This window comes from Anas acuta, chromosome 1, assembly GCF_963932015.1.
Source record: "Anas acuta chromosome 1, bAnaAcu1.1, whole genome shotgun sequence".
Classification (NCBI taxonomy): Eukaryota; Metazoa; Chordata; class Aves; order Anseriformes; family Anatidae; genus Anas; species Anas acuta.
The window spans coordinates 56,357,972-56,383,192 of NC_088979.1; the positions used below are offsets into that span (position 1 = coordinate 56,357,972).

General features: G+C 36.4%; 1 protein-coding gene across 8 annotated transcripts in view; it reads right to left on the bottom strand.

The window, feature by feature from the left end:
- FGF14 (fibroblast growth factor 14) overlaps positions 1–25,221 on the bottom strand; it is a 416,126-nt gene that overhangs the window by 236,812 nt on the left and 154,093 nt on the right. For 2 of the 8 annotated variants that reach the window (XM_068677874.1, XM_068677847.1), the window contains exon 1: positions 12,317–12,642. The exons of 4 other annotated variants lie outside the window; for them this stretch is intronic. In XM_068677874.1, coding sequence (XP_068533975.1) covers positions 12,317–12,392 — 76 coding nt within the window. In that variant the 5' untranslated portion in view covers positions 12,393–12,642. Of the gene's footprint in view, positions 1–12,316; positions 12,646–25,221 lie in introns of those variants that run through there. 2 more of the 8 variants (XM_068677884.1, XM_068677894.1) reach the window with 2 other exon arrangements.

Below are 25,221 nucleotides of genomic sequence, written 5' to 3' on the forward strand. Positions count from 1 at the left end.
ATTGCTTCATTAATTCAAATAAATTAAATTCTTTAATGCAAAAGCATCGATATATCAGACAGATCTTACAAATGTAGCATGCCAACTTCCATCTACTTTTGATCTACTCTGAGCATTTAGTTAAATTTTTGCTTTCAAACAGACTCATCTTGGAAAAATTTATTGCTCTTTAATTTTTACACTGTAAAACACTCCCAGATCTCAGCAGAACTATTCATGTCATTAAATGTAGAGCATACATATACATCTTTCGCAGGACTAGGGCCCAATTCTCAGACTAAGCTCAAAATTCAAGTAATAAGTCAATATTTCAGCAGAGGGAAAAAGGCTGCCAATTGCCTATATCGTTCATTCAGATTTTATAATATACGAACAAAAGGGGGTTGCACTTCCCCTTTAACAAAGTATCTAGGCAAACCATTCAAGAGAAGATATATCCTATGTAAAGATTGAGAAGTTGTGACTCTTTGAAAAAAAATAGAAATGAATATGTAAGAGAAAGTCTGGCTGTTTAAGGTAATTCATATTGTTACCCCAACATCTGAAAACACAGATCTCATTCTGTTACTATTTTTTTTCCTTTTGTAGGTATAGACACATAGAATGGAAGTGCAGAGGAACCATTAAAGGCAAATGTTGTAGTGAAAGCAGAAAAATGAGGGGATATAATCCTCCAAGGAACAAAATCTTGAGCTAGGATTAAGGAAGGAGAAAAAAAATGTTCTTTTAGGTCTACAATTATTTCTCTTGACTTTGGTAATTTAGAACTTAGGCATCAAGTGCTGGAGTGCAGTTCTTGATTCAAAGACCTAACTTCAACTGCCCATAGTCCCTTTACGATCACTGGAGATCTAGTCAGTATCTTCAACAGAGACAAGAATTATCATTTCACCGTAAGCAACCACCCATGTTGGTCAGCTCAGAAGCTGTCTCTGGTCCACCACGTATTGAGTGGTCCACCACGTACCTCCATTGACTATAAGATGTCCCCAGAAACAGCTCTAGACACACTGGTATCTTCTTGGATGTCTCAGTTTGGATCTGAGTCACATCCCTCATCTGTGTTGGGATTTCAGGGTTTTATTCTAAACCCAAGGAGAAAAATAAACACTTCTCAAGGAAGGTTCATCCCTTCCAAATCATATATAGAATAAATAGGGTGAACTGTCCCACGGAGGTGCCTGTCCTGCTTCAAGCATAGCAAGGCAAGGTTTTCTGACTTACTTTGGAACAGATATACCAAATGAGACTTATCACAAAGCAGAAACCTACAGTGCTATCATTGAAGCTCCAGAACAGCTAGATAAATCCCACTACAAGGACTGTCTGGAATGGATGGTCCTTTTGAGATGCTATTCCACACCACTTTTTCTTCTGAGGTCAAATGCAGCCTGACTGAACAGCAAAATGCAGTGTATGTGCAAGCTTATCTCACTTTGGTGCCCACATGGAGCTAATTTGTTCTTAGGGAAACACAACATTAAAAGTTCACGCCCCATCTCCAAACACAAAGTTTTGGTATGTTTACTGTTAAGGGGATGAGTTTCCTTTCTGTTACCTAAAACTTTTCTTTCATTCTTGTTATTGTCAATATTTACCATGGTTTCACTTCAGAAACAGAAGTCGTCACTGTTGATCACAAATTCAATCTGTTCATTGGATTTTCACAGGTATGTAATTTTCAGTTTCAAATACCACAATGCTAGTCGTGTTATGTTCTTAGGAACTAGAGCTGAATTCAGGCTACATTATCGAAGTCATAAAATTAAAGCACTCTGAGGATAAAACAAATGCCTCAAATGTAAAAATAGAAAACTGGTGGAAGACAACTACTAAAACTCGTTTTGCTGCTTCGATGAGGAGGCATGCTGAAGACATAGGGAAGAGATCTGTCTTCTCTGCCTACAAGTTAACTTTGTCATCAAATGTATTTACTCTGAAGGTCAGAATAAATCCCAGTGGATATGAAGCCCTCTAGTAATTTTATAATATAAATGACCACTTGGAGGTGCTAAAGCAATGGCAACTGTATATTCTAGCTATCAGAAAATATAGGTTTTATCCAATATGACCAGGCTAAGAGTGCTGTTTTTAAAATGTCACAACTCTGTCTCAGCACGCGTGTGTTATATTTTTAGTCTCTGGCCTCTTTCCTGGACCTGCTGTTTCCCTCCAATGGCACGGATGTGGCCTCTCTCAGAGGGTCACACTGTCAGATTGTCTGGGGCCCTACAAAGTGGAAAAGTGCCTTTTCAAATTTTCACTCGCATGCATCGATTGCTTGCCTGCTATGGAAATGCGGCCACCTCCAAAACAGAGCAGTGAAGCTACAAGCAGCTTAATACCAAATTCCTAGTAACATAGGGAAAGGTGACATTTTGATAGGTATTTCTGTAGTGGGTTAAAGCAGCTGTGCAGTATACTGTTGCTGAAGCTAAAGAACTTGACAAGAATTTCACCCTGAAGTTAGAGCTCTTACTCTTACGAGGAGCCTGTTAAGACTGCTATGGCATCACTTGAAAGAGACTGATGGTCCTGGTAGGACTTAAATGGGTTTCTGGATGATGGGCAGTGTAGGGGGTCCTTAGGGAAGGCTGGGCATGGCCAGAAGATGTACTGGTGCCCTGAGGACCCTGACAATGCATTTTTTGTGAAGGAGGTTCATCACATTTTGGTATGACAAAGTCCTGTTTTCATTTCTGAAATCGGAGCAGATTGCAGTTCAAGGAGACACAGTTGCACAGGGAATCAGGCTGGGCTGAACGTCTCATCATATATTCTCATCACTGCATCTGTGCTTGAAAAGTAAGCCTTCCTAATGAACTATATACAAAAAAAAAAAACTTCTACAAAAAAAGTCTACTCATAAAACTGAATGGGATGGGCCTGGACAGGTCCTTCAGTTGAGCCATCTTAGACCACTATAGTATGCCACTTAAACCACACTGAGACTCTTTTGGAAAGATTTTTTGAAAGTATTTCAAAGGAAGCAGCATCTGCAGAGCTTCTGCAGCCATTGGTGCCAGAAGCATATTTCTACCACCTGAAACCCTGCACTGCTGGCAAAGCTATGAATTCATGGTGTGATGATATAAGGGAGAACTGAAACAAATGAAATGTTTTTGATGTTCCAAAGTTAAAAAGAATTCTTCAAGTCTTTCAAAGTTTTCACAGTTTATTATCACTCACTGATTAATAAACTAGCGGTTCTATAAATGATCAGCCAGTGAAGTAGGTAATTTGGAGTATATTTAGTAAAGATGAAGATACGTCTACCCTGCCCTTTGTACATCATTTCTGACACTTTAAGATACAGGCAGAGTCTTGGCTCCACTGAACTCATAGGAATTTTATATCTTATCTCTGCAGTGATAGATTTCACCAGCTATTCTGTTTGTTCATACAGGTATTGAATTCCCGACTTTGAACTTATGCTTCTATGCTGGCTCAAGTGTGCTCCAAATGCACAAAAAAAAGAAAAATCAAGCAGCAATAACATACAAAATATACATTCTTTTTGACATTGCAGGCATCCACAACAGTGCAAATTATAGCAGTGGAAGTCTGTAATTTCTAGCAATATTGGGATTTATATCAAACTTGAACAAACAAATAATAAAATGGATACTTCTGATAGGGTTACAACACAGCATTGTGTCATGAAATCTCCTTCCAAGACCATAAATGATGTTTTTTTTTGTTCTTATTATTTTTTGAAAAATGATATTTACAACCGTCACAATCAAAAAGTAGACAAGTTGTATTTCAATAACAAAAACAGGAGACTGCCAGTTTGAAATCTCACACATAAAATATTGTAGGCGCACACACAGGTGACCTGTGGGGATGTAATAACTCAAGGATATGCAACATAAAGCAAAGTTGCATAGAAATGCAGTTATTTTATAGAAAGTCCCAAGAAGAATTTTAATAAAACTTACATTAATTGTAATAACAATCATCTTTGTAACTGTTACCTGGTAAGCTAGTGCTGGTGAGTTGACAGGCAGTAATTTGTTAATCCAAAGTGGTCAAACTATTATGAATCATGTGGCTTTTCATGAAACCACTGTTGAGTAACAATTACTTCATACATGATATTTAACTTAAGATGGGAGAAACAGCCTCTCCTACATGAAATAATTGTGGCTCAAAATGCCTGGATCACTTCATTGTTTTTCTGATTGGGAGTAATCACATTTCATGCAATTTATATTAAGAAATGTTTGCAAATGCAAGCTGAAACTGACAGTGCCAAATGCTGACAGCACACTGAATTTTCAGGTAAGAAAAAACTTCCATAAATCTTCATAAATGCACTCCTCCTTATCTCAGTTTAGAGAAAAGTGACATCTTCTCAGAGGCATAAAAAGTCCCAGCTACATTTTGTATATGTATATGTATATGTCTGTGTGAATAAAATAATAATAAAGACAATTGCTTTGTGCTTTTTGCTGCATCCTTATAAATCACTGCCAATGCAACAAGTTTATTTTCTCTACATGGATGAAGATCACTACCTGTAACAAATTCTGAGAATCTGAAGTTGCAAAAGCAGAGCTGGATCTGAGATTCTAGGCTTTACATATCCTAACAAGACTTTGGACAGATTGAAAGGTATCAATTAGATCAATATCCCAAATACCTAATTTGAACCAGAAATTGTCTTATTTAGTGATATTGTTTCCTCTCTGTACATTTGCAGCAAAACAGCAGTTCTTACTCTTTTTGTCCTACGTTTCTAGAGCTGGTAGCAGTGTAAACACAAGATATCAAGAACAAGTTGTCCTTAGCTACACTCCAGGGCAGGCTCAGGGAGCACCCAGTGCTCACTGTAACTCCGTTGCCCTTTCCTTGTCCAAAAGCCCAGCCTGTTTTTCTAGGGAAGGAAAGAAATGGAGGACAAGAGATGGGAAGAGATGGGATGAGGCTAGGTTTTTTTTTTTTTTTTGCACCCCATTGTGCTGCTGGAGTGTAGTTAGGAGGCACCCCTGGAAGCTCAGAGCTCCCATAGCTCAGATGGACACCCACTCAGAATATCAGCAGCCCCATGATTCCTGATAAATACATGCATTTAAACATGCAGTCCCTGTAAAACATCACATACCAATGAGGGCGTAGGTTGGCATACAACAAGGTTACAGAATTGAGCCCTGTGGGCTGCTCAGTTCTCTTCTCATTATAGCTGGCCATATTGCAGCAGCGATATTAACAGTGATCACGTTGGATCTCTTGCACTGCACTGCATGCAGATACACAAGATGGCAGTTTTCCACCCAGGAAGGTTTTGTGTTCTAAATTTAAATGAGATCCCATTTATAAATAGCAACAGAATAATGTGGCTAAATAGTCTCATTTGCCAGCGTCATAATGATTCCAAATTACATCAATGAAAGCAGAGAAAATTAACAGCTTTGCCTTAATCCTTTGTATGTTATGCTGGGGAACTTGTCAATATGACTGTTCCAAGCATTTCTATTCCTGTAGCTTGATATAAAGAAAACAAAATAAAATGTCCTCAAAGACAAATCATCTGAAATAGAAAGGGTGTGAGGATTAAGATAAAAAGTCCAAGGTTGAAGATACTGCTCATGGCAACTGCTGAGATTTGCTGTGTTTCCTAAAAGAAAAAATAAATAAATAAAGCAAGAATCACAGAAAGCAAAAATTAACTTCCCTATATTCTAGTGGAATTCCCCTACAGTTTAATATTGATTCCTTTTATTTAACAGTTGGATACAGCTTGCTATACAACTTGGTTTCAATGAGCTGCTCGGTAGAAATTGTTGGTCTCCATTATATTGCTGAAGCTTACGCAGGCATAGCTAAATGCCATGTAAATAACAATCCATAGCACATTTCACCAGATGGCTGTTCAAAGACTCGTGTAGGCATCCAGAAAGCCCACAAAGATAGCATTCATAATGGGCATAGTTACTAAGCACACCTCTAGAAGCAGTACAAATATGAACAGCTAAAAACAGAATAGATCTGATTTATCACTACCCGAGTTTCATATGACTCTAATTTCAGCAGTTTTCCCACGAATCAGTCCAATCGAGTTCTGGTGGACAGAGTTAGAGTGGCTTTAGGCAGAGTTACATAGAAATGAATCAGATTCTCTACCTATTGCTATTATAGATTTCTCCCTCTCTAAAACAAGGAGGAAACGAGATATTTTTGAGGATAACTGCAAAATCATATCTTCTTAATAATTGTGATATATTAAGAAAGAACATAAAGATGTTTCCCACGGTCAAAAGAAAGTTGAAAATGTTACTTTAAGTACTAAAGTTGTGATGCAGAGTATAAATTTGGGGAGATAAAGCACACCTTGCAAAGCAACTGTATGCAAATATATCTCCAAGAGTCTGATGGCTGATGGTGGACACTGCCACAGCCACTCTGGGGGAGTGTTTAATTATATACAATAACAACAACGACAAAAATAATATGTATATATAAAAAATGATATGCCGTTAAGGAAAGATTAGGCTTGCTAGGGAGGCTGAAGTAGAGACAGGCTCAGTCTGTAATCCATCCAGTAGGCTGCCAGCCTCATTGCCAACAGTAACTCAGAAGGCATCTTGCACCCTCCCTAACATCTTCATAAAGACTAAAATATCTTCATCTTGTTTCCATGGGGTCATAACTTTCTTATTCTTTTTGCTTTTTCGTTTGTTTGTTTGACTTACTATGATCAGTGTATGTCTAGACACTAATGAAGAACATATGATAGTTCATTTCAGCTCCACTGCAAGTAAAAATTCTGATTTCTAAAATGTGAAGATGAGCACAAGTTTTTGCTGAAACTTAGTAAAGGTAATTATGAGAGTTTAAATTGAAAGAATATCATACATGAATCTTTGTAGGGAAATTTCTGGCTTGAAATTAAAGCCAATGTTGTAAACTTATACACAGAAGATAAGTAAGTAAGAAACTAAATAATACAGTCAGTTCATGAAAATCTCCCCCAGTTAAACACAAAGTTCTCTCAGTAACTGCGACTGAAAAGAAAAGCTGACCAAAACAAAGTGTAGGACTTTTCTGTTCAACACTCTGAACTACTTCTGATGACAGCTAGCAAATATCAACAAGTCTTTTAACATATAAATCTGATTTAGAAAACAGAAATGAAGGTTATAAAACTTTTGAATGCTTACAAAAAAAAAAAAAAAAAAAAAAAAAAGAACATTCACTTGTGTGTAATATATTATAAGATTACAAGATAAAAAGTATTTGTTTTTCTGTTTAATCCTTTCCTTTTATTATGCTTTAGTCCTCAGCATAGTAGGCTGGTACAAATTAATTTTTTTTAACTTATTCTGAAAATAAAAATATCACACAGTGTTTTTTGTTTGTTTGTTTGTTTGTTTGTTTTTCATGCAGTTATTTTACCTAGTGTATTTAACCTAGTGTAACCTGGTTCTAATCGTAAAATATTGTTTTTCTGGTTCATCCATACCACAGTTTAAATAAAAACAGGTGTACGGGCAAGCATACAATACATCATCATCACTTTTGGTCAGGGGTTTTTGGTGGTTTTGGAGCTGGGATGACCTCTGAATCAAAGGATGTGTACTTCTGACCACAGAGAAGAGAAATTAGATTCAAAAAAAGAGGTCTTTAATATTACCCTTACAGCTTGGTTTATTGGGGTAAGAAAACGGTAAAGGTATATGAAGGGGAGACCTTAGAGAGTAGGACGAAGGTATGAGAGCTTGGTAGATTAAATAGGGTCATCCTTAGGAATATATTCTGAAATCTGGGTAAATGAGGCAGGCTGAACTTCAGAGTTGGTCTACACCTGCCCAAGCTTAAAAAAATCACATCTAAAGACTCAGTTGTAGCCATACACATTCTGAACATTGAACACATTGAATTTGCAATGGATTCAAAGTAACTTAAAAGTTCAAAGTTACAAAGGAGTGCTTTGTTTTGATGTGATTTTTATTTTTTTTTGGTGTTAAGTGTTAAGCAGTAAGAAGTCAAATATTACTTGCCCAAAGTCATAATAATCTACCTTTTCTTCAGTTTCTTGTTTTGGGCTTCTATTTTCACAGAGACATATTAGATATCTCAATATCTAGATAATATGCAGATGAGAAGTGTAGAAAGTAGGTAATATCTAGATAACTATAAATAAAATAAAATAAAACAATCTAAAGCAAATTAAAGCAAACTAAACTAAATTGTTGCAGCTGGGGAGCAGAATGGATGACATGAGAGGGTGATCAGGCATTGGAACAGGCTCCCCAGAGCAGTGTTCGGAGTTCAAGAAGGACAAAGTTCTCAGACCTATGGTCTAAGTTTTGGGTGGTCTTGTCCAACCAGGAGCTGGACTGCACAATCTTAGGTCCCTTCCAAATCAGGATATGATTCTATGAGATAATATCAAAGGTTTGGACAGAGCACAGACACCCTGGTAGAGTTTCTATCTGTAATCAGGACTATCCTGTATATCAGGACACCTCCATTATACATTATGGATACATTACAATTTATTGAACTTATCCTTGGTTCATGCTCTTTTTCGCAGTGATTCAGTGATTCTTCAGTATGAAATTTTCTTCATGGTAAAATTCTTTTTTTTTTTTTCAGGGAAAAAAAAATATTAAATGAAACTACAGCTACAACTAAAACTACAGCTTTAAATTTATTATATTTCTATAACAGTAAGAATAACTCTTTACAATTTTTACTTTAGATTTTCCTCACTTATTAAAACCTTTCCTTACTCATTATGCACATTGTTTTCTCCGATGCTCATTTTAAGGCTATCCATTGTGAGGTTGAAATACCATATACCTTGAACAAACTGTAGTAAAACTTTGCACACAATGCAAGGAGAAGCTGAGGCTTTTTGTTGATACAAAGAGGAAAAATAACTATTAAAAACAAAAACAAAACAAACAAACAAACAAAACTGATGAAGTGTGGGATTAAATGTAATTAAAAAGAAAATGAAAATAAACTATTAAAGGTGTCCAAATTATAATACTCCTAATGATCTAAACCAGTGAAGGCAGCATATGATCAGAGGCTTGCTTGCAGTGTATTTATTACATGTACAGCTGCATATATTTTTTAAAGTGATAATGTATGTTGCTGGTCTAAAAACATTCTCACTGAAAAGATAAAACAAAAAAAAATGGTCATGTCAAAATCAAATTGCAATTTGTTTTCATGAGAAATATTTTCTATATTTAATTTGGTTTACAGTTAACTGTTTTCTTAACTGGAATATGTTCAATGTAAGAACAAAATCTAGCCTAAAAAGACTTTTTGTACTGCTCTATGTCAGCCATCTTTGGTTGTTACTATTGTTTAAGCATCCTCCAAGAAACACTGAATTTGCTATAATGCAATGTGAAAGGAGATATGAAGCAAAGATATCAATTATTCTTAAATACAAAACCTATAAACTCTCAATTTATTATCATTCTAACATAGGCATAATTTATCAAGTACAGCAATAGCTGTTTTCAACAAGAATGAAGAATAATATTTGCAAACCTAAAGCTGACTTGGCATACACAACAGTATTGTCATAAACCTAAATGCTGTTTTCTTTGTACCAAGGGCACAAACATTACCAAATGAAAGAACAGACTGTTAAGAAGGAACATTTTGTATCTTCTCGTCTTTCAGACAATTGGAACCCTTTATTTAGTCCTTTTGAAGTACACATTTTTGCCTTCGAGTCCAGTCCAAGAAATGTTGTAAGCCATTCAATGTCTAGGTCACAGAAGAGGAAGAACTGAAAACTAAACTCGTGTTTCTCATCCACTTTCAACACAGCCTATGCCCTTGCACTAAAGTGCTTCATCTACTGGCAAGTCTGCACTAGAAAATGGATCAGTCAGGGTCAGAGGCTTCTTTGAGTATTGCTTATCTACAAGTCTGAGTGGATGGATGTTGTTTCTTAAAAAAATCTTTGCGAGAATAAATAGGTGACATCATAACCAAACATGAACTTGTTCTTTGAAAATGGCACTTTCCAGTAAAACAAAATAAGAAGTATTAAAATTATTCCATGCTTGAAATAAGAAAATTAACAGGTTGCTCTCTATTAAAACCAAGAAACACATATGCCTGGGTTTCTATAAGGATTTGCTGGTGGTGGACTGTTTTGTTGTTGTTGTTATTTGTTTGATTTGTTTTTTAAGTCATTCCATGATTTAAATAATACCTGAAATTCACGTATTTCTGCTAATGACTGTCTGATTTTTATTTTTTTTTTAGTTTAGTTTGTTTGTTTGTTTGTTTTGGGGGGTGAGGTTTTTTGCATGTTTTAAAGAAAGGAATGATCCAGCCACCTTTAATATAAAATTTCAAATTTTAGTACAACACACACTCAATTCTGACTCCATGAAGTCTTTTGAGTTATTTTCTGATGGACATAGAAGGAAGGCAGTTTTTGTTCTTAGGATTTTACCCAAAATCCAACATGAGTATGAGGTGTCTACCTTTTCAATCTCAATATTCATTTGTGTGTAAGTATCATTTTTAAAGTGTACAGGTTGATTAGAAGGGGAAACATTTCAGTCATATTGCTAGATACATGTGATTATGCATATGATAAATCCTAAAAATTTTCAAAGCCATTTCCGGTGTAAATCCATGAATTCAAATACATTATTGAATAAAAGCCACCTGAGGATTCAAAGGAAAACAAAGCAAAACTAAACAAAGCAACCCTCATAGAGGAGGAATTAAGATAATAATGTAATCTCTCATATTTCTTGTGATCCCTCTGTGCCTTGTGACAGGGCACCTTATAACTTTAGCCTTTAAAAGGAAGGTTTGGGAGAAAGAGGCATTCTTTCTTGAGTAGGGCCAGAAAGGAGCACACGCTGTACATTACTGAAATGTTTCTATTTTATCAGTTTTTAAAAAATATGTAATTGGTGTAATAAAGATGCCTGAGCCATTTGCTTTGTACCAACTTCCTTATTCCTTTGGAAATCCTAAAATAAATAGGGTTAACTGGCAGATCTTGGCCACCATAAAACAAAAAGCATTGGTTTTGGATTGCGGTTTCCTCCTCCCACAAAACCCAGTAGGATTCCTGGGGATCCTATAAGCCAAACCTTCACAGAACAATCCCTAGTGAGTTATAACCAATATTCCAGTTGCAAGTAGGAGATGGGTGCAGAATAACCTGAGACTTCAGAATTACACACTTGTCATTGATAAGAAAAAAATAAAATAAAATAAAAAAGGGGGAGACAGAAGTAAACAATTTAGCTGAACAAAGCAAGGGTAAATACAAGACAACTGCAGTAAATCCAGCATATATACTTTGTTGAAACTGACAGTTCTGACAAGAGAACAGGAAACAATGCCTTAAATTTTCTGTTCTAGTATGAACATCTGAAAAACAGTACACTGCAAAAGATATATGCTAAGACTAAGCCAAAGATGTTTGACAAGTAATGGCAAGTAGTAAAAAGCTGACATGGCTTCCATACAAGGGAAATTATGAAATTCATTAAATCTATAGGATGACTCAACTTTGATGAAACTGAATGGGGAAACTAAACATAGACAAAATAAAAATAAAAATTAAGTTTTTATGGTCAACACTCACAACCAGGTGCTCCATCAGGCTTGCTATAGGACAACTAATCAATAGACAACCCCCCTCCAGATTCACTAAAGAAAACCTTCACACCGCAAAACTTAAAATGAACCAAAGTTTGTTTCTTTTTGTTTTCTTTTTACTTTTTAAGTATTTTTACTCATTGCAGGTTCCATTACCAACATTTTCCCTCCTAAAGAAAGCATCAGAATGTAATTTCCTAACAATTTTAGTGTCTCAACAGACTTGTTCATCTCCTAAAGATTCAAATGAGAAATGTGATTGTGATTCACATGATACAACTGGAAGATAATCCAAAAACCGCTTCATTTTCACTGAACTTTTGCCAGAAGTGGACAGTACCCAGTACAGAAAATCCTGGACACTGCTGCTGACCATGACTATTTCCACTGCAGAAAACAGCAGCTGCCATGGACTCTCAAGAGCTTAGCAGATTAGTGGAACTAAATGCTTTGCAATATGAGTAGGTTGCAAAGCTGTTGCAAAACTAAAGAATCCTCACAAAACAAAAGTTCACTGATATGTTGATATAGTTGTATATGCAAAGTAAATTGTACCAAAAAAAACAAACAAACAAACAAACAAAAAAAAAAAACCCACGAGATAGTTCAGGCTAGATAAAGCATACTTTCCCATGATACCAGAATATGTAAAGAACAAAATGGATGTAAAACAGTACACAATGAGTACCAGACAGAAAAGTCCACCTACCATGTGAGTATCCAGGTGAGGACTGATTCCCCTTTGGTTGGCTCCTCCGTGCAACTTTGTGCACATTAATACACATTTAGATGTTCCCAAGAGTTGCCTAGCACAACGGAAATACTAGTAATTATCAGTTGTTGTGTTGTGTTTTGTTTTTTTTTTTGTTTGTTTGTTTTCAATTTTGTTTTGCAAAAGTAGCAATAAAGTCAGTCCTGTTCTCTTTAGTCTACCCTACAGCAGGTGGGTCCTGCAAACAGCACAAGGTATCGTTTTTCATGTAACAGATTGATGGAGAATGCGGGCAACTCAACAGCCAAGGCTATGAGAGCAAGAATGTGAGAGCCTGAGTGGAGCAGAAATAGAAATTGTATCATTGTCACACACAGCGTACAAGAACACTTGAATACCAGGATGGTAAAAAAGGTCATAACCCATGTAAGCCAAGGCAGGACAGGGAAGGGGCTTTAAACCCACTTGGGAATATTGCAGCCATTGAAGGAGGCTACAACGTCTTCTATGGAAGGAGCATAGGCAGAACACCAGGGTCCTGACCCCTGGACATGTGAGGCTTTTAAAAGTCTATTAAGTAGAGTTGTATGAGTTTTGGGGGGCCTTAGAAAGAGAGGATTGCTTATGGAAAAGGAGGAGTTAATGTGGAGGGCAGCCTGGGCTGGAGGAATGTTGGGCAACAGACAGCAGCTCGTGAGAGCACATGAAGATAAGAGCAGGGCATTAGGGGAGAACAGTAAATAGGGGATCTCAGAAAGGAATGTACCTTTGCTGCAGAGGGGCTAAAACAGCTGCTGCTATGAGGGGATGGTGAGCATGGGAGAAGAGACTGAGGAAAGAAGTTTTGGATGTAAAGCACAGTGAGGGAAAAAGAGCAAACAGTGAGTTTGATCAGGCTAAAACTGCTGTTATTGGATAAAATACAGGAGGGGAGACTGGATGGTGACAAGTATGACTCTTACAAAAAGACAGCTGATAACCTGGTAAAACAGGTAGCATGGCTGCAGTACAAACCAGAAAACAGCTAGTAAAATGGATTCCTGAGAACTGTCAAAGAGACCTTGGGATGATCCCAGTCCATCTGAGCATACTCCTTGTGAAAGTAAATTGTCTGTAGTCAAGCATTGACACTAGATTGCATGTGCTCCTTTGCGTAAAGAGGGACAGACATGAAAACAGAGGCAACTTGTAGTGGTAAAAATAGCAGGGGAGGGAAAAGCACAAGTGAAAAAAGCTACCAAGACTTTAACCATTGAAATACACCCGGCTACTACTCATATTTGAGCTTTATCTAAATAATTGGGGCTTTTGAAGAACAATACCTATGTGGGGGACAAGTGGTTTAAGAATCACAGTTTAGTTTCACTGATGCAAATCAAAATCACATGGCTAAAACAGCCTGTGCAGTCACTGATTGGGTCATGTGTAATGAACTTGCCGAAATGCCAGCCACAGGGAATTAGAATGGTTGCAGCCAGTGTTGAGATCTGTTAAGGCAGCCGTATTCATGTCTGCAGAGCTTCATTTGGAAGAAAAAAGAAAAAAAAAAGACCAAATGGGTCCAGAGTCACACATTGTTAAAAAGCTGCTACTGTCTGTAGTTAAACTGTTGCTGTAGTCGTTAAACTGGGGTTTGTAGTTATGAAAAGCTATTCAAAAATGTGGCATTGGAGGATTCACTCATCCATTGCAAGTGATTATAGGACCTTTGAACCCTGTAGGTTGGGAAAGCAGGCTGAGAGGGACAGGAAGATTCTCCAGGAAGGAGAAGCACTTAAGAAACCCAACCAAAACGTATAAGGCAAATAAATACAATATTAAAATAAATACAAGCAGTTATTATGTTTGCTAATACAGGCTTTGAGGGCAAGCAATCCAGGTCCCTGGAAAACAAGGACAAATCAGACCCTCATATTTCTAGTTACAGGGCTTGCCTGCAGGAAGACACAGAGGTTGTTTCTTTTTATTTTATTTTTCCAAGAGTACTGGATGAGTCATTAGGATGGCATTTGAAGTGGAACAATAATAGGGTTTGGAAGAAAAAAATCTGAGAGTCTGGGTGCAGATACAATGAGCAGAATAAGAAAACATCTACTGCCTTTATGCATAGGTTGGCAGAACAGTATGCTAGAAGTGAAAGAGAGGATCCTAAAAGTCAGGTGGAGAAACCAATGCAGGTGATCTCTGGAGAAAAGAAAGCAACACCTTCTTCATTCTCATTGGATGAGAAACAATTGGATTTTAACACTGGCCATGGCCACTCCCTCTGGAACACGTTGTTAAGTTAATGTATCATCAGCCAGAGGATGCTAATAGTACCAACCCTGCTGGTATATCTGTAAATGTACTGTGTGGCCCTATCCTGTTAATAATGAGTCTGGCACTATTGCTAATGTCTCAGGGCACACTGGGTGCCCAGCATAATGGCAAGTTTGCAGAGCAGAGTGGTGGTATGTTATTCAGGAATGCAGGGGGAAAAAAAAAAAGGCATTTTAGGCAATGGTCTCCAGTTAGGAAATAGTTTCATTCCATATCCTTCTAACAATTGTTTATAGGGGAAAAAATGCAGAAATAGAAAGCCCACAGAAACCTTGGTTACACAATGGCAAACAGCAGTGAAGCTCCAGAAACACTTGAAACACAGGGGAAGTGGCAAGAGAGGTTGCCTAAGTTGGAGTGTGGAAATATTAATACATTTTTATTAATATCAGGATCTGATCCAAAACCACAGAAACTGTATGTGAGGCTGAGGAAAGATTGTGACCCACTATTATGGTGGATTATGGAGTGCTAGTTCAATGACTGAGTTTATATCATTTACCATCGTGTCAAAGACTGATGGAAAGATGCAATGTCTGAATTCCAGGGCAGTAAACACTATAACTCCATAAACTGCTCTTGTTAAAATGCCAAAATGCATGCCCACAGAATTACAAGGACAAAAGCAGTGTTCAGTTATGGGCCTTGACACTTTTTTTTGTTATTCCCCTAGAAAGGAGGGCTTGTATAATTTTGCTTTTATATTTTTAAGGAAAAGATGAAGTCACTTGAATTACTCAAGTTTCACAAGAATTATTCAAGTTTCACAATGGTCCTGCAGTTTGCCAAGCACATATCACCTGAATGTATGATAAATCAATTGATGAGTGAATGAAAGTGTAATATCAGGTAGTAATAAAATACCACAGATATTGTTGTAAATACTACTTGGTTTTGTTCAAAATCTGTACGTTTTTGATAACTAAGAAAGTTTATATGTCATTCATTTATAAATGCACCATATTACGTGTTAGACTAATAAGGAACAAGAGATAGAGCATTCATAACTCCTGTGACTGCTAAAGGGGCTTAGGGTACAATTTAAATGAGGAACAAAAACCTTTACAATATTCTAAATCTACTAACAGCTGAAATATTACACAAAATTTCTCTTTTGTATTCAAGAGCAGGAGCAGAGTAAGGTTTTATATAGTGAATTGTTTAAAACTCCTTTTTCCAAAGTATACATCATGAAAAAGATCCATTTTCCAGACCTTTTTTCAGTATAAGAGGCAGCAGCCTGAGATCACTTTTTATCACTAGACATTGATATCAGAAGATGTATTGTGCTGCAGTCAGTTATTGAAAACAACAATTTGGCTTTTTATAAAGCAATTGAAGCTGCAGTTATCTGAATGGTTGCTTGACAGGAACTGCTTGCAAACTACCTTGGTTTCTGCTTCCTCAGAAATGTTTCCTGTGGAGTCTCAACCCAAATGCTATCTAAGTGGTAAAAGTAGACAGGAATATTTTCAGAATTGTATTATTAGTGTAACTGTAGAGTTTAAAAATTATTAATAGCACCTGTATTTTAGTATTTGATGTTACTAAGCGTTTTAAAAATAGCACAGGACAAAAGCCAAATTAAATGAAACAAGTTAGTGATAATATTAGAGTATTAGAATGAAGGTTGAACTTAAAATGATGTTTTACTTCTGTATTTTTATTAACTCGATAATTCTTTTCAAAAGCTCTGCAAACTGCAGAATTGCAAAAAGGCAAGGATAGGAGTAAAAACTGTAGACTACCTGTATAGGGATGACCGTACATTTAATGAACTGTAACCAGTAACCTGTAAACTGCAGTCTCTTAGTTGATCCCAGCCTGGCATTTATGATTTGTTTTCTAATGTCTTTCACACTTTTTTCTTTAAGGGAGCAACGGTAGTACCAGGGTGGTATTTGGTATGTTGTGCTGTTGGTTTTTTTGTTTGTTTGTTTGTTTTGTCTGAAGACATTTGAAATAACACCATAGTGATATGACATTATGACATTCCTATTGCTAAGAAATAAATGAAGCTGGGAATGACATGGGAAGAGGGAAGCCAGCATTTCCTAGCATCAGCATGTAAAAGGGTTTTCAAATGTTCTTATGCTCATCCATAATAACAGCATCTTTGAAAGGCTGCAAAAACCTCAGCCTCAGCATACAGTCATAAATCAAAACAACAGCCAGATGCAAAGCGAGGGTTTCATCTACATTCATCTACCATCTCAGAGTGCTGTAGTTTTTGAAGGCAGAAAATAATCCTCAATTACAAGATAATTTTCCATCTATAGTTTTCTATAACAGACACAAAGGAGAATTCCTAAGGTGCACCCATCATTCTCCACAGCATTATACAAATAAAAAATATCTGTCAATGCAAAGGCCACTATTGATTTTAACAGCCAAGCTAGTATCAGGTACAGAATGTTTGCTGCATGGTTTTTCATCCCCTTTAAAAGAAAGTCCTGATGCAATTTTAACAGCAGTTGTATAATCACTACAGCTACATGTTGTCTTGTTAATGAATAGAAAGAAATGCCAGCACTAGCTGGCACATAAGGTCTAGGAACACCTTGCTTCTTAAGTGGTTTTAAGACTCATGATCTATGTGCATTAAGTTTCTTCTACTCTACAAGGCAGCACTTCCAAGAACAGAGTTTGTACTGTGAGAGAAATTGGCTTTTTTTTTTTTTTCAAAAGTATAAATTCTAATTATTGTGGAAGGTTGTAGCAGCTGATAGCTTAAATAGTCTATGTCTAATATATTTTCTTGAATACTACCTAATAGAATTCTTCAAGGTGTTCTCTCCCATACAAAATACCACTTCAGCATATCAAAGGAGACAGATGGGTTTAAGGGCAATGAAAAATGTATAGAGACATGTCTATTGAAAATGTCTCCTTAAGTTCACCTTCATTAAAACATAATTATTATTTATTTATTTATTTATTATTATTTTTATTTTTTTAGTTTGATTTTGATTAATCTTTTAACACTTTGTAGGGTTTACTTTTTATTTTTTTTATTTTCATATTTTAGTGCTATGCATGTGTTACTAATTAATCCATATAGATTTTATTGCAGGTGTAGGAATTATCCATTCATCTACAGAGGGAGGGAGAAACTGAAAATTCTGTCAGATTTTAATGATGAATTTTTAATGTAGATTCCTTTTTCTGATATAATTGTTTATCTTGTGATATAAAATTAAATAAAATAAAACTATTTTAACTGTGATAAGCATAACATAAGTTATATCTTTAAGAAACACCTTGGAATATCTCTTTACTTGCTCTGTAAATCTTTGTATGCCAGGAGGCCACAGGTCTGAAGGAAAGAAGGGAAACATTTACCCTCATTATGGAGGTTACATCACACACACAGTTATCTTCCAGACTTAAAATACCCATTCAAATGCATTCTGGTTGCAGATTTTCCCGCACCCATTCTTTCCCAAAACAACAAGTATTCATACTAATAATTTCTGTGTGTGTATGTGTGTGTGGCTGGTTGTTTTGTTTTGTTTTGTTTTTGTTTGTTTGTTTTTTTTTAATGTGCACAGCCTTTGAGTCCATGATCACCTCACTGACAAAGATAAAAATGTGCCTGTAGATTTAGGTGGGCACAGGCACCACCACAGGACCAGTATGTTGCTAGCTGCTTCCAGCTCTGGTGCTGCTCAGCAGTCTCCATTGGAGTGGCTGTGGGTCTTCATGCTTGGCCATTCAAACTGTCATAAGATCATTTAAATGAATGGTCTCTGGGGTTGCTGTCTGGATGAATAAATAACCTCATTTCTCACATGCACTGTAAACTAGCAATGTACTGGTAGCTTGGCTCTGAATATCTTCATTCAGAAAGCAGAAAGCATTTGATGAACTTGAGATACTCCCACCTCCTCTGCGATCTTGAGCCCTCACGCTGTGTGTGTACACAGCGCAGGCTTTTCTGCCAGATGATGATAAAGATTTTCAATATACTCCTGTCTTAATAGAGCTGCAAGTCCTACATCAGTGGTAGAAGTATAAAGTCCAGCATAACATTATGGTAAAGTCCATTATTTAACCTTTGGATTTCATATACTGCAACCACTTGAGCTTTACCCTTGCAGTCTATGAAGTAATAACAGTCATTTCAGTGAAATTGCAGCTTTGCAGAGCTCTGCTACATACACAGCCTGCCTCACTGTAACACAAGATTTACAAGGCAATAGGTAGTACCTCGAACATTTTAAAACCTGATGTGAATATTTGAAGGAGTAAAGCACTTTAGAGTAGTTAACAGTAGTGGATGAATGACAAAAGTGAGTCATGATAGTACTATTTTTCTCTAAAAGTGAGAGAAAAACAGATGTTTTCTCCTTTTTCTTGTGCTCAAATAGATATTCTTTTTCAGTATCTTCTTTAACAGAATTTGATGTATTTCCATTAAAAATTTCCATTGTTCCTGTCTCTCCCCACGAAAGACAGCAGCCACAGCTCCCTTACTCCCACCCTGCTGGCAGCTAAAGACATGGGGTTTCTCATGTGCTTGTAGGTCCCCACATATGTGCAGACTGCCCAGAACAGAAACAGCAGCCTTGGCTGGTGGCACAGACTGTATGCCATGCTTTTGTGCCTGTTCCTTTTCTTGGAGCCCTGAATATTTATCACGAAAAAGAAAATCCTCACCTTGGCCTGCCCAGGGGCCAAGGCCCAGCTGCCTAGTGGCTTCACCAACACACTCACTTTCTCTTACAGATGTTTTATCTAATCAAAGGTCTGTTTTCTTTATTCTGGAACATACTCTACATGTTAATATCTGCAAGCCATGCTTAAATCAGAAATGAAAGGAGATAATTTAAGAATGAAGAAATAACTGACCCAAATTTTCACACTCTCCCCAAGGAAAATGTGTTTTGTTCCCTTGAGGATCATTGTTTTGCCTAGGGAAGCAAAGTTCCTGAAGTATGCATTCTGTATTCCACACATCTAATGTGAAGTAAGAGTAACTTGATGTGAAGGACATCTTGAAATATTCTGCCTTTGTGAATATGAATGTAGGGATCTGCAGTAACTGTGAATGAACATTTACAACAAACTGTGAGCCTCCTACTGATGCACTCAAACACAAAACAGGAGGCGAGATAGAGAAGGAAAAGAGATGAATTTGTTTTCCTAGCAAACAGCTGTCTTCTTTAACAGAAGAAACTAAAAAGAAAACAGTGTGTGAAGAGGCCAAAAGCTGCATTAATTACAGTATTTTTAGATGCTACAAGCACAATTTTGATAAACACTCTAAACTGTGAAAAAACTGTACTGTCACTGCAATTAAGTCTTTTTTCTTGGTGCAGCATCATCAATGCATGTGCCTGCTGAGAATATATTGTAGGCTGTGCAGTGCACCCTTTGATTAATGATTCAAAGCATTCACTAGGGACCACACAAACTCCTGGGGGATGCCACAGCAAGCAGCACAATGTCATCATTTATTTTCTTCTCTTGACCTACATTAGAAAGAGTGACGATACATTCAGTGTTAAGGGCCAAATTTCAGCCATGGTTATAAACAAACAGCTCCCATGGAGGTAAAAACAATAAGCATGTGGCTTAGGAGCAAAATTTGAAATTTGGCATAGAAAGGTTACTGCTTGATTCTAGGGGTGTTTCTTTAGATCATTTGGGGGATGTGGGAAAGTGTCAAACTAACTCTTAGTTTTAATGTCTAGGACTGCTGTAAAATGCACACATCAGGAAAAAAAAAAATCCCTCTAGGTAGAAAAAGCTAGATCTCATTTCTGAGCTGGCTAATATTTCTGTTCAGCCAGAGCATGGCATTAAGCTGGTATTTTATCAGGATAGACTTAAAACTCAACCTGAAATAATATTTTTGCTAGAGGCTCCTAAAACTAGTGACATCACCCTGTCAGTTGGATTGTTTTCCTGCACTGACATGAAGTCCTCTATTTCATGCCCATGGGCAGTGATCATATATTCTCTTTAAATATTCAGAGCTGAGCAAGTCAATGCAACATATTTGTTTTTGTAGCCTTCAGCAATTAGAAAACACTAAAAGGCTCAAAATATCATAGTACATCATTCAAACAATAGTGTTTACTGTTTGGGTAGCAAATCTGTTCTCTGCTTCCTGATCTGGTCCTCTGTATAGTATTTCTCCTTGCCCAAGGTCTGTGATATTATCGTCAAGGTACGTCATTGTTTCAACCAAGGTTAACTGAAAGGCCAACATTAGCAACGCTGCCAACAGCACTGTTTCTATGACATAGTGAAATTTTCTACAGTGAGGGTGAAGCTCGTCTGCACTAGAGACATCATTTTCTCCAGGGCTAAGTGTTTGAAATGTATTTCCTGAATAACCAAAGGACATCTATGTGCCAGAGTTATTTTCAGCTTTGACTCCTTTTATTAACTCAAAACATCTCCACTTCTCCCATTTTTCCCATAGGGGAAGAATGCAAGAACAAATATGATCGATGCAAGTCACATTACTTTCTGCTCTTCAGAAGACTGCTCAGACATTACAGTAAGAAAATCTACATAATATAAAATGGAACAAAAGAACAGGAATGTAAATATATTTACTTTCATGTAAATGAAAGTTAGTATTTTTCTAAGTAAAAGTATTATAAAAGTTTCTATATTATTAAAAAAAAAAAAAAAAAAAGTAATTAAAATCCCTCTGATGTACTTTATGAAATATAGTCCACTGGGTCACATACACTGAAAAGTGACTTCAAATCTGTGAATTATCACCCATTAAATATTTCCTCTGAGTATGATCATAAAAAATATCCAGAACAAAACAGCACACTCTGTGCTTAAGAAGTCCACAAGGATCTTCTTCTAGCCTAGTATTAGAGAATACAGGCAGTAATAGTGCAACTCCAACAAATGTCTACTAAATTTTAAATTGACCAAAACAAATGAAGACATTCATTACTGGGGTATTCAACAAGAATTTCTATTTTTATCTTCTATTGCATAAAAAAATAGACTAAGTTTGGCAAGTCAAAGCAGCTGTTGAAACCATGTTCTACATACTTGCAGGTCATTGACCAGCAGACACAAGCTGAGATAGCTTACCTCACCTTCAAACTGAAGATTATTTAGCTTCTACTCCTTTACAACCGGAATGGCACATTAAGTTTTCTATCTCATAGATGTAATCTCAGATGCATCACTTAATTTTTATGAAATATTAAACTTTACATGTTATTAAAAAAATTTTTTTTCTAGTGAAATAATACAAGTGGACTATATCTCTTAAATTAATGATGTATGACTTCAGAATTACTTAAGGGGAGTTGCCTTTTTTTTCTTTTTTTTTTTTTTCTTTTTCTGAGCTTTGCATGTAAATAATCTGTTTTGGCTATAAAAATACATCTTTTATCCTTTTTTCCCCATCCTTGTGTATAATCTTTCTATATAATCTATATAATATTTCTTTATATAATAAGAGATACATTTTCCCTGAAAAGAGTAAAGCTTTAAGCTCTCAAAATCCGATTTTCAAAATCCTTCAGGTGCCTGGAACTGTGCTTCTGTGCTTAAGAAGAACTGAGAGAATTGAGGAGTAAGGTTGCTTTATTGGCAGACAGTCTCCATTCCAAGGATTTCTCTCTTACTCAATAACTATTTAATATAAAAATAGGTCCTTGGACCAGGCACCAGAACCATTGTATCCTATTTCTACTCCCCTACCCTTGTACGCCCTAACAGCCAAAGAGTTCTGTCCTCAACAGCTAAAAGAAAGCAATTGGACCAGTTTCAGTGGAAGGAAAAGGGTAATCCAATCAGTGTACACTACAAGTTTATATTTCCCTGATTATGCCCTTCACAGACTTAAATCCTTCATCACTTAGACCTCAAACATGTATTTTTCTATTGGAAAACTAACTTAGAAGCAGCCAATATAACATTATACATCTAAATATAAATTGGTTCACCTTATTCCTAAGAAAGTGGCATTAATTGTTCTTTAGACAGGTCCTTTCTCTTTCCTTCAATGACAGAGAAAGTCAGGGTGAATACAGGGAGCGTGAACCCTGAGCTCTGTTGCTGCTCCTTTTCTGCCTCATGACCTCATGTCTACACTCATACACTCTCAGCAGTCACCAGGCTAGAGAAGCCCAGTTTGATAATAACCAAAATTTACAAACTACCTGATCAAGCACCTCACTATCCTTAGTGACTAAAATTCAAGGCCTGAAAAGTAAGAGTGTAAGACATCACTAATCACCCAGATAGAATAACAGCACTGGTTGCTATGCCATGAGAGATTACAGGCAGGAAGGACAGGAAACACAAGAACTGTAGGAGCCTTCAAATACTTTTAAGAAGATTGGAAAATGTCATACTGGAACATAACACAGAGGTCATATGTTTACGAGGCCATCGATGAGTACTCCTTGAAGCAGCTGTGAAGGCAGTCCAAAAAAGTGGGAACACCCCTTTAGCTTTGCCCTGACTATAACACGTGGCTTTGCTCAAAACAGCACATGGGAATCTAAATAAACCTTGTAGCTGCAAACATAAGCTGAGTCAATATCTCTACAGGCAAAACAAACACCAGGAAGATACACTGCCATTTTCCTCTATTTCAAGAGATATAAATGCACAAGCATGAAGATATTTGTTTAAAAAAGAGCAACTAAGGTAGTTAAAAACTTACAGACAGTTTAATCCTTACAGAATTGTTGAAGGACCTATACTTTGGAGCACTATCATAGCGCATATTTCTAAGACCATTGTGACAGTTACTTTCATAGAACTATTATTATCTCAGTAGTAATCAGAAAATTAATCAAGTATTATGAACTGATGGGAAAAGAATAGAAAACTACACAAAGAGCAAGTTCAAAGTTTGCAAGTCTGGGGGTCACCCACATCTTGAACACTGCACAGTTCTTATTCTGTCATGTCAAAAAGGACATATCAGATAACTGGAAGATTCCAGAAGAAATAGTGAAGGTAGTCAAAGGAAATAACAGGAAAGAACAGCTTCCATAGAAGGAATCATGAATGCCATGGCAAAAAGGATAGACAGTGAGTACTTGCTGCATCTTCCAATACAAAAACTAGAGGCATCAAATGAATATAGTAGAAGTTCATTCTCAAAGAAACAACAAAGGTGGTTCTTTGTGCAATTCAAAGCAGACAAAAGGAACTTGCAGATAAGAAATGTTGTGAATGATAAAAGTTTACAAGAGCGCAAGGAAGGAATGGACAAGTACTTAGAAGAAGCATCTGTCAGGGGTTAGTAAGCTCACAGAAACATCAGACTTTGTAAATCAGCTGAGTGGAAAACATCTGGAACCTAGGAAAGTACTCCAGGGAAGTACTGTATATGGTTGTCCCTGTTTGTGCTCTCCCCAAGCTTATATGGCTATATGCCATTGATGGAAACAGAATACCAGATTAGATGAACCCTTAGGCTCCCACAGTATTGGTGTTCCTAACGAGGAAATTCAAGAATGTAACTTTTAGATAGCTAGAGTTAGACGAGATGGAACTCACACAGATTTCTAAGGAAAAAACTCCAGCATTGTTATTTCAGAGAGGAAAAAGGTATATGTTTCCCCTGGCAAATGCATCAGTGGTTACATCATCTTTTTTCATACAACTAAACATACAAGAGATATTATATTTTGACTTGGAAAAATATTTTATCCAAAACAAAAAGCATCCTTTAAATATAAATATATATATATATATATATATATATATATATATATATATATATATATATATATAACATGCAAAACTAGAATATAAAGGAGTGTTCTTTGGGATCAATTCTTAAACCACAACCTAAGCTACCATTTCAAGTTCTGATTAATATATTAGCTTTCTTCTTACTGATGAAGATAAAACAATTTCTATGTTGCTTAAAATATTAGGGTCCTTGAACCAAACTTTATGATTTTGATTTCTTCTTATCTATTTATTTATTTATCTATTATCTATATTATCTATCTATTTATTTAGATATTGTATGACCCAAAGCCTTGCTTCTCTCTCTCCCCCCCCCCAAAAAAAAAACAAAAAAAACAAAAAACAAAAAAAAAAACAGGATCCTTTGCCAAAATCTCCTATTCTCTAACTCACTGTTTCTTTGGTTTTGATTAAAACCATGTTTCATTTTCTGAACTTGTGGAATTAAAATTATTGGAAAAAAAGTTGAAAATAACAAAAATATTAGTCATTTGCATGGTTTGTGCATGTGGAAATGAGCTCTACAAATAAAGCATGACTTTTTTCTCCTGTATTAACTTCTAATTCATATAATTAGTTAAGGAGAAAAGGGAGAACATCTCCTGAAGAGTGACAAAATATTGGTTTGTCCATGAACAAGCTGAACACTTGCCTAGCACCCTGACTAGGAAATATTTTACTGCTGTCCTGAGTTAAGAAGAGGCTTTCAGCAAGTCAGGTAAAACTTGGTATGACAACCTTTACAGGCCTAGGGATGCTGTAATGAGTCTAAGTTTTATTTTTCCCTAGGGAAATATAAATCCTGAGTGCATTCAACTGTTGTATTTCTGATACACGTGGTGTTTTCATAGAGAAGGTAATGAGATATTTATAAGTGGCAT